Here is a 10088-nt window from a genome sequence, read left to right on the forward strand (position 1 = left end):
ATCCCACCCCCCAACCCCCACCCAGCTCCTTCCCTGCAGAGGGGCTGGCCAGGCTCCACTGTACCGCTGATAATCTACAAACTTCCCATCCAAGTCTGACCCAGATTTCCTATTTTCTGCCTCTGCCTCTCGATCTCTTTCAGATCCTCTGTCATCCCCACCCCTTTCTGATTTCATTTATTCTACAAAAACTTATGAAGTGCCTGGTATTGTGCAGGCCCTGTCTAAACCTCGGGGATCCACTAAAACTTTTCACCCTCTCTTCTGGGCTAGTCCCTGGTACTAGTCAGTGGCATCCTTGGTGCCTGCCGCTGCAGCTCTCCTAGGATCAGCAGTGCGCTGAGCGTCAGCTCCCAGTTCTGCCTCTTGGTGCCGGCTCCCTCCCAGCTCAAGTCTCTCCCCCCCTTTCCCCTCCCCAAACTTTGGCCAGCTGCCTGGCGACACCACGAGTTATTTCCCTGCTATTTCCCGGCCCGAGCTCTTGGCCCCCGAACAACTGGTTTCCTTTGGGGAGTCTGGGAGGAGCAGAGCGGGAGTCTACCGAGAGGAGCTGGACCAGGGGAGGGGCGAGGGCGGGGGGCGGGGGGCTGAGCAGCGCAGTGGCCACAGACACGGCCAACTGGAGGGTCCAGAGCAGCCAGCACGCGGCAGGAAGAAAGAGAAGAGAAATCAAGAAGGGTTGTGAGTCTAACGGAGCAGCGTAAAAGGGGAAAGGGAATGGGAGGGGACCGCGGGGAAGACTGGGCACCAGCAGACTGGCGTGATGGGGGGAGGGAGGGGCTGCCTCTCCCTTCCTGCTCCATTGTGCTGTCAGGGTTCTGGGGTCTGGGGGTGCCGCCTTCCTCAACACCCCTGTGGCCGCGCAGCCTGGGGGTAAGGCAGTGGGTGGTGACCGACGTGGCTGCACTGGGTGGGGAGCAAGGCAATAACAGGATTCTGGGTCCGACTCTATCCTGCCTGGCCCACAGACTGCCAGAGGACCCCATCGTCCAATCTGCGGGTGCCAGCGCCATGAGGCCGTTCCTCACCCTGCTACTTCTGGGCCTGGCAGCCAGTTCGCCCCCCCTGGACGACAACAAGATCCCCAGCCTGTGTCCCGGGCACCCCGGCCTTCCAGGCACTCCGGGCCACCATGGCAGCCAGGGTCTGCCGGGCCGGGACGGCCGCGACGGCCGCGACGGCGCACCCGGGTCTCCGGGCGAGAAAGGCGAGGGCGGGAGGCCGGGTAAGAAGGCACCTCGGTGGCCGTCGCAGGGACTTCGGTCAAAGCCAGCACCGCCCCAGCTTGGCTTTTCCGTGGTCCCGGGCCCGCGGGCTCGGGGTGTCCACAAGGGGGCGCTGCTCTCGCCCCTCGGGCTCCCAGGCCCTGGGAACAGCGGAAAGAAGACAGCAGACAGCCGCTGGGAACAGCTGTAACCCTCTTTGATCACCCGGGCAGATCTGCGGGGCCTGAAGGGCTGACTGGTGCTGAGGAAAGCACCAACCTAGGATGTGGCAGCTGGGCGGGTTAGGGAGGTTGGGGGAGGGTTCTCACTTCCCGTCCCCACACTCCGCTGCAGGACATGCCACTACATTCGCCCTAACTGCTCTCCTTGCCCCCCTGCAGGACTCCCAGGGCCCCGTGGGGAGCCCGGGCCTCGAGGAGAGGCAGGACCAGTGGGGGCAATCGGGCCTGCCGGGGAATGCTCCGTACCCCCACGCTCTGCCTTCAGTGCCAAGCGCTCCGAGAGCCGGGTGCCGCCGCAGTCTGACGCACCCCTACCCTTCGACCGCGTGCTGGTGAATGAGCAGGGACATTACGATGCCGCAACGGGCAAGTTCACTTGCCAGGTGCCAGGGGTCTACTACTTCGCGGTCCACGCCACGGTCTACCGGGCCAGCCTGCAGTTTGATCTGGTCAAGAATGGCCAGTCCATTGCCTCTTTCTTTCAGTTTTTTGGGGGGTGGCCCAAGCCAACCTCTCTCTCTGGGGGTGCCATGGTGAGGCTGGAACCAGAGGACCAGGTGTGGGTACAGGTGGGTGTGGGAGATTACATTGGCATTTATGCCAGCATCAAGACAGACAGCACATTCTCCGGATTTCTGGTATATTCTGACTGGCATAACTCCCCTGTCTTTGCTTGACACGCACTGGAAAGTGAGCTCTGCTCTCACCGGTAGGGGAGAAGGGCAAGACATTGACAGTCACATCATCTGGGAGGGCTGGCTCCCCTGGAATGTTGTGAATAACTACAGAAGCAGGGTGGGGCCCCTCCACCCTGCTGCTACAGGGAACAGGACAGAGACTGACTGAGAGTGGGGCTGGCAGCATGGGGCAGTGGCTGGATTTCTGCCCGAGACCAAAGGAGCGCACTGTGCTGGGAGCTGTGGGTCTCCAGTTACCTCAGTCCAGGATCCCAAAGAAGGGTGCTCTCTTCCTGTCTGCTTGCTTCTCTGGGTCTCCCTTTGTCCCTTCTGTTCTTGGGTCCTTTCTCAGAGATCAGTGAATAAATGTAAAAACCCTCCTACTGGATTAGCCTTTCTTCTAACAAAGTAGCTATCTTGAGAGGGGGTGAAAGGGGGCTCAGAGCGGGAGACAAGGAGGGAGGATTCTTGGGCTGGCTGGAGCTAAGGAGCAGACCCAGGTGAATGACAGTGCTCAACAGAGCTGTCACCTAAGTTATGTAGGTTGTGAAGAGCTGAAGAAGGCACCCCTCTGGCCTGAGGCTCTGGCGAGGAGGAGCATCTAACTCAGATGTCCTATGAACTGGGGCAGGTATCTTCACCACACAAACCTCTGACTTTATCCACAAAAGGAAGCCCAGGATTTTCATTCATGACTGCCCTGGCTGTTAGCCTGGTCCCTCCATGACCACAAAGCTGTTTCTCTGTTCCCCACGCCAGAGGAGTGACGCGTCCTGGGTGTCTAGAGAAGTCGGTTCTTAGATGACCACCAGCGGGCGCCCCAGCTCCGAAATGCTGCAATGACCGCTAGCTAGGGCACCTGACTGTTGGCTTATAGGAGGGATGGTATTGAGGTTCACCAGAGGAATTCAGATGGGGGTGGAGGAAAAGGGGGTCTTTTGCCTCCAGCTCAGGAAGATTATATTCTCTCATAATGATGTTTATACTCCTCTTGCTCAGCTCCCTCTGCAGGGCTGGGGGAAGGGGAAAAAAAACCCTCTGGCCTCCCACCTCCTACATACATGTGAGGGAACTTTCCCCAACTGTGCTGGGCAGAGCCTGGGTGGGCTGCGCCACCAAGTCTGAGGCCAGCCACAAAGTCTCTTCAAGACTCCCCTCCTCTGTCCACTCCCACTCCAGTGACTAATAAATCAGAGCCTGTCATCCCATAATCAGCTCAGCCTCCCCCGAGAAAGTGAAGGAGCCTTTCATTTTCTTCCAGACCTTCCCCTTCCCCTCTTAGCCACCCCCCTCAAGGCAATACCAGGCATTTGGCTTCTTGATTTAACATACAATTATGGGGGGGTGTCCCCCATCTCTCTTGCTGGTCACATGGGCACAAATATGACCAAAGGGGCCAGATTAAGTGAGCCAGAGACAGGCCTAGGTGTCACAGGCCTCAGCATGCCGCTCTCCACCAGGAGAGTCTGCAGCCGTGCTCCCGCCCATCAAAACATTATTCTACACCCAGAAACAGACAAGCACCACTCCTCCAGGGATCAGAGAATTACACTGCTGGGCAGCAGGAACCCCAAGTTCCCTCCTGGGAAGAGTGGCACCAGAAGAGGGAAGCCTCACTCAGAGGTAAGAAAGTTCAGTCCTCTCCACGAGGACTCAATTCTAACAAAAACTGAAAAATCAGGGAGGGCTTTCCAGAAGCCATGTAAGAGACTACAAATTGGAGGGGGTGAAAGCTAATCATGCCAAACCTGGAGTGGCTCTCCCCACGACTCAGGACTCACTCCCACCCTATCTTCCTCTTCCCCTGCTAAGGACCCCCAGCAGGGCTGAAGGACCCCGCCCCAGCATCAGTTCCTTGACCAACTGTTCCCCTTTGCCAGGATGCACACAGAGGCTGTCAGAGCTGTGAAGGGAACTTTATTCACCAGGAACTGGGCCAGACTGACCCATCAGGGAGTCCATGTCCCCAGGTCCTGGCCCCTTTTGTTTGGACCCTAGTGAAATGGGCACGGTCTGCCCTCTCCACTGCTGGAGAGACAAACAGAAAGGGAATGCCATTTTTCTCTGTGATGTGGGGAGTGAAAGGGGTGTAAGTAGAAATCTGGTTATCCCTCCTGAGGCTCCCATTTGTACTGGAGAGCCAGAGGGTACATGGTCCCAACGTCAAGCACAGGCCCCTCCCCACTCCACCCACACCCCCTCACCCCAGGGAAAACTCTTGATCCCAGCTGTTGTACAGGTTGGGAGAGAGGCTCATAAGATCAGGCAGAGTGGTAGTTCTAAGGGCACCTGAGAGATCCTACCCGCCAAGTCTACCAGGGCACAGGGGCTCCACTTAAAACAAAGGTTCAAGGTCATCCCAAAGCCCATGAGTTGCCAAAACACCCAAATGACTCTGATGTGTGGTGGCTGCAAAAGCTGGGAAGGAAGTGAGAAGGAGCCAGGGAGAGGCCCTGCAAATCCCCAACAGAAAAACTAGAAGCAGAGAGGGGGTGCCCCAGAGGCTGGCGTCTGGAGGGGGGCCCTGGCAGGTTGAAGGAGAGTCCACAGTGAACAGTCTCAGGGCCTTGCATAGTGACACACTCACCACCCTTGGCATCACAGGGCTCCAGAGGGTAAGAAGCTGTTTCCTTGCCCCCACTCAGGTCAATATTCTTCCCGGGTATCCCATCTCAATGTCCCGGATGTATGGCTTGGAGGTGGCCTGACAGTCATGGGGCAGGAAAGGATTCAGTCCAGGACCTGGAGAGCAGGTGTTAATGCTGTCCTAGTACAGGTGGCTGTGGGGAGCGTAGAGGGCTGGGCAGGCAGGAAGGGAATCTTCAGAGGTAGACATTGAGCGTCTGCAGGATGCTCCTGCGGCAGAGTGGGCAGTTGCGGTGGTAGATGGGGTGGCGCATCAGGATTTCCGTGCAGGCCTGGCACAGGCATAGGTGCCTACAGGGTAAAAGCAGCACCGTCTTGCTCTGGTCCTGGCAGATGACACACTTTTTCCGCTCTTCTTGCTCCTTCAGCAACTTCCATGGGTCTTGTCCAGGGGTAGGCTCCTCCTCATTTAAACTCTCCCGACCACGGGAAGATGTTGTTCTGGCCATCCTGATCTCCTCCTCTCCTGTCTCCAATCCTGGCATCACCTCTGGAAGAGTGTCCTGTCGCCAGGTCCTGGCAGAAGGCACCCTTCTAGGCCCACCCTGGGGAGCCCCAGGTGCAGGTACCCCTGTCCAGTTTTGCCAACTTGCCAGCTGCAGGCTGCGGCTCCAGACTCGACGCCAGGCCTCCAAGTCCAGTGCCAGACGAGACAGTCGCACAACATCCTCTCGGAGCCGATGGTAAGATGGTCCAGCATAGAGCTGACCAAATGCCCGGGTGGCTAGCCTCAGGGTGAGGTCTGGGTGCAACACAGACACTGTCACCAACAGCACACAGGCCAGCAGCACCAGGCCAGTGAGATTGACAAGCACAAAGCTGGCTAGGAGGCGGGCAGCTGAGGCCAGGAGCTCCAGAGCCAGCTGGCAGGGGGTCCAAAGGAGGATGGCCATGGCCACAGCACTGCTGGAAATGTGTGCTAGGAAGGCAGCCACCACATCTGTCATTCTCCACAGTGGCCCCATCACTGCATCCCACAGGACCAGCACCAGGGAGAAGAGGTTCTGAGTGCCAATGAGACAGATGTTGACCAGGCTGTTGATTACATAGGCCACCAGACTCATGGCAATGGCACAAATGTCACAGGCCTGCCGCAGCAAAGCATGGCCACTGGAGACCACATTGAAGACTCCCCGGTGCAGTATCTCCCGGCCCCGCAGAGCCCCATGAGAGGCCAAGTGTCCCAGGAGCTTTAGGCTCTCCAGGCCAGAGCAGCAGCTGTATAGCAGGGTACACAAGGCTTGCAATCCCCCAAAGGTGAACCGGACCAAGGCTTCAATCAAGGCCAACAATGAAAGAAGGACTCCGCGGCCCAAGTGCAGCAGACTAGTCAGTACCGTGTGTGGCAGGTTGTAGATGAAGGCCAGGAGCCAGGCCAGGGTAGCCAGCAGGGAGGACACCAGCAGGAAGTTGAGATCCAACACCAAGGTCAGCACGTCCAGCACCAGGCCGACCCCATTCACTACCAGGTATACAGCCTCCATGATAGGGCTATGGAGGTTAGTCCAAAAGAAGTCTAGCTCCGGGTTAAGAGGTGTATCAAGGTTGTCAATATCTTGGGGAGTCGGGGATTGATTTGGAATGGAAGTGAACAGTCTCTGACCCTGGGACTCTGAGGAAGAAGAACGTTGGAGGGAAATTACGGTCTCAGTGGAGATAAAGGGGGCCAGGTGCCCGTCCAAGAGTCCCGGTTTTCAAGGCGAGCTGTTTAGGAGGGAGGAGGTCAAACATCTCTGAACTGGAGGTGCGCGCGGGATGGAGAGACCTCAGGTTTGGAGACCAGGTGGTGGCGTACCACGGCCAGGCAATGGGTCTGGCCCGGAGAAGACCGGGAACTGGTGGTTTCGGGCCGGGGCCGGGTGGGGGCAGCGCAGGCTGGGCGCGGGCTCGCGGTCCAGCTATGCAGACGCCCGGTCCCCGCCCGGCCCCCGTCCTCTAGGCTCGCGGGCCTTTGCGCCCAAAGGCAGTAGGAAAAATAATCAGCCGCAGCGAACGCCAGACGCGGCCTTCACTCCGCTGGGCGCCGCCATCTTGAGTGCGAAGGGGTGGGGCAAGAGGCGTAACAAGGTGGGCGGGGTGATAAATTCCGACCAATCGGTGAGGACGAACCTCAGGCGATGTCGAGCAGTCATTGGTCTGTTTGAACGGCGCCCAACTATTTACCTCCCAAAGAGAGTGACAGAGACTGATTGGAAATCCCCGCCCCTCTAAAGCGGCGATTGGTCAGCTGACAGACAGAGGCGGACTCTATCTACCGTTCCCGCCCCCTAAAGGAACAGGACTTTTGAATGGCGCTAAATAAGGGCCCTATTCTTGGTTCAGTACCGGCTGGGAGCCTATGCCTCTGAGCTGGACTCTGGGATTGTGCCGCCCTGGCAACTTCATAAAACTCGCTGCTTGGTCTTCCTTCTACTAATTCATTTATTTATTATTGGATGCCCTACCAAAAATGTTTAAGAAGGTGCCAGTTCTCAAGCAGTTCACAAGGGAAAACAGATTGTTACGGGGAATTTCCAAACTGTTTCCTCATTCTCCGTCAGATTTTCTGAGCATCCTCAGGAGATTACTTCTTTGTACCTAAAAAAAAAAAAGACACAGGACGGAAAGCGCTCACTCTCCTAAGAGTGTTCATTTTTCACTTAAACACTAGTTAAATGTCTGGCAGTTCCCTGTTCCTTGAGAAGTTAGGTTTCTCGTTAATATTCAAATAACTAAACTGTATTTGAGACCTCATCCCAAACTGGAAGGACTGTTCTCTACTAAAGCCAAAGATACTTGCTCATCTTATCCTTCTCCTGGGGACCATTGCTTTAATTTCATGCTTATAGTGAACTCTTGATCTTCACTTTGGCCTGGATTATTGAAAATCTCGGTCCCCTCTCACTTCCCCCGGAACACAGCCTGAATTCATACCCCCAAGCAACCATTGATGTAAAGCTCAAGTATATAGAACACTTTTATTGAGATATTAGGGTCCCTGTAGGGCTTCTACTATAGCAGGGTAAGGATTGCAGTTTCTAAAATTCCTCTGGAATTTCCCCAGTCTCCCTCCCACTACTGTAAGGCCAACTTAATATTTTCTTTTCTTTTTTTTATTCATACATACAAGAACTGGGGTGTAGGCCAGAGGTGCAGGGGGTAAGAGGATTCACTTGAGACAGAGTGGGGAGCAGGACAGATGGATCTATTGAAATACACTGAAGGGAGCAGAAGTAGAAAAGGAGAGGTCTGCTGAGCCATATGGGTCACCTCCCTGGCTGGCTGTATCTCCACATGCTCCCACCATTTTGTGTTTTCAGTGTTTTGGATTTTATCCACTTTAACAGGTATATAGTAGTATCTTACTATTGTTTTAATTGGCAATTCCCCAATAACAAATCAGGTTAACATCTTTTCATGAAGTTATTTGCCATCTGTCTGTCCTCTTTGGGAAGGTATCTGTTCAGGTCTTTGATTCGTTTTATATTAGGTTGTTTTCTTGTTGAGTTTCAAGAGTTCTTCATTTTAGATAACAGTTCTTAATCAGATATGTATTTTGCAAATTTTTCTTCCACTCTGTCTTGTCTTTTCAGTCTCCATTAAACAGTGTCTTTCACAGAACAGAAGTTTTTAACTTTAAGGAAGTCCAGTTTATCAACTTCTTCACTTATGGAATACGCCAGAAAGTCTCTGCCAAATGCAGTCGGATTTTCTCCTATGTTATCTGGAAGTTTTACAGCTTTGCATTCTACACTTAGGTCTATGATATTGCATTAACTTTTGTGAAACACATAAGGTCCATGTCTAATTCTTTAGTATATGAAAACTCAGTAGTTGTTTTACTTTTAAGAGAATTAAGTTCCTTAATTTTTTTTTTTTAAGATTTATTTATTTGTGCATACAGAACTGGGGCTCAGGGGTGGCGAGAGGCTTCACCAGAGACAGAGTGGGGAACAGAACAGGCAGATCGACGAAGTACCTTGCTGAGGGGAGCAGCGGGTGGGTCAGGAGAGGTCTGCCTCACCATGTGGATCTCCTCCGTGGCAGGCGGGGATCGAACTCATGCGGAAGTGGCTTAAGTTTCTTTGTGCTGTGCTTTAACCCGCTGCGTCACCTAGTAGGGCCTATACTTCAGTTCTTTTAAGTTTTGAGAAATGTCAGCTGTATGTACTATTCTATTATCCTATTAAGAGATGAAGCTTGATTATTATAAGATGCAACATTGCAATGGGGCTTGTAGAAATTGTTTCTGTTTGTGGTGTTCATGGTTAATAGAGGTTTAATTCATATTCCTTTCACCAGTGTTACTGGTGCATTGTCATCTTAAGATTTATTTTTATCATGAGTGTGCTTAACAAGATTAAAATACCTTGTTTGCATTTTAAAATTGTATTGGTTTTTCTCCCATGACTGCCTTTTCTTTTGTTTTTTTTTTTTAACTTTCTGTTGATAGTATTACTTTGTGCTCTGGTTTTGGGGGTATGTGTTATTTTTCCATATTTCACTGCTTCTTAACCTATATTCTTATTCTCTAAAATGTAATTTTTATGACTTCTATACACTCGATCCATGAGCGTAAATGCCACCTCTGACATACAAGCTAATTTGGATTTGTCCATTTTAGATCACATTGTTAATGAGACATATAAACAGAAATATTCATTACAGTTGAAAACTTTGTGAACATGTTTATTGAAACAGGTGACATATGTCAGAAACACATCTTCTGAGCAAGAAGAAGTAGTGGAAGCATTAAGAGAAGAAATAAGAATGATGAGCCATCTGAATCATCCAAACATCATTAGGATGTTGGGAGCCACATGTGAGAAGAGCAATTATAATCTCTTCATTGAATGGATGGCAGGTGTGTTCAATCAAATAATAGCACATGGGTTTAACTTACCAACTGAAGATAAGAAAAGCAAATTGAAAGTTTTTATTAAATATCTTGGGTTTCTAAATGCTAATCACCCCTAACATAGTAGTATAAACTGTAGCATAGTATACACTATATAGTGTGTGTGTGTGTACACATGCTATACTATGTACTACACAGTATATTGTACATGTATACATACACACAGTATATATACAGTATACCATACACTTTTAAGCTTTTTTTTTTTTTAAGATTTATTTATTTATTCATACAGAACTGGGGTATAGGCCAGAGATGTGGAAGGTGAGAGGATTCACCAGAGACAGAGTGGGGAGCAGAACAGACAGATGATCAAAGTACACTGAGGGGAGCAGCGGGTGGGTCAGGAGAGGTCTGCCTCGCCATGTGGATCTCCTCCATGGCAGGTGGGGATCAAACTCATGCAGAAGTGGCTTAAGCT

General features: G+C 52.3%; 2 protein-coding genes across 4 annotated transcripts; one reads left to right on the top strand and one right to left on the bottom strand.

Moving 5' to 3' along the window:
* Positions 1-42: 42 nt before the first annotated feature.
* C1QTNF5 (C1q and tumor necrosis factor related protein 5) lies at positions 43-3119 on the top strand. Of its 3 annotated transcripts, none has more exons than XM_012729660.1 (3): positions 43-681; positions 969-1225; positions 1607-3119. In XM_012729660.1, the coding sequence occupies exons 2-3, from the start codon at positions 1012-1014 to the stop codon at positions 2122-2124; spliced, it is 732 nt and encodes a 243-aa protein (XP_012585114.1). In that variant the 5' UTR covers positions 43-681; positions 969-1011; the 3' UTR covers positions 2125-3119. The 3 variants fall into 3 exon arrangements, with proteins under 3 accessions (XP_012585114.1, XP_012585116.1, XP_004689234.2); XM_012729662.1 differs by having other exon boundaries at positions 43-678; positions 1607-3118; XM_004689177.2 differs by having other exon boundaries at positions 43-1225; positions 1607-3118.
* Positions 3120-4024: 905 nt separating this feature from the next.
* RNF26 (ring finger protein 26) lies at positions 4025-6374 on the bottom strand. Its single transcript, XM_004689178.2, has one exon. It carries the CDS (start codon positions 6252-6254, stop codon positions 4947-4949), a length of 1308 nt encoding a protein of 435 aa, XP_004689235.1. The 5' UTR covers positions 6255-6374; the 3' UTR covers positions 4025-4946.
* Positions 6375-10088: the final 3714 nt, after the last annotated feature.

Source organism: Condylura cristata, unplaced genomic scaffold (genome assembly GCF_000260355.1).
Source record: "Condylura cristata isolate star-nosed mole 26May11 unplaced genomic scaffold, ConCri1.0 scaffold00025, whole genome shotgun sequence".
NCBI classification, from domain to species: Eukaryota; Metazoa; Chordata; class Mammalia; order Eulipotyphla; family Talpidae; genus Condylura; species Condylura cristata.

Excerpts from the sequence above, each read along its gene's own strand:
- RNF26 (XM_004689178.2), bottom strand. The coding sequence starts at position 6,254 with ATGGAGGCTGTATACCTGGTAGTGAATGGGGTCGGCCTGGTGCTGGAC.
- C1QTNF5 (XM_004689177.2), top strand. The coding sequence starts at position 718 with ATGGGAGGGGACCGCGGGGAAGACTGGGCACCAGCAGACTGGCGTGAT. Across the intron at positions 1,226-1,606 it reads AGGCGAGGGCGGGAGGCCGG|GACTCCCAGGGCCCCGTGGG; the intron begins GTAAGAAGGCAC and ends GCCCCCCTGCAG.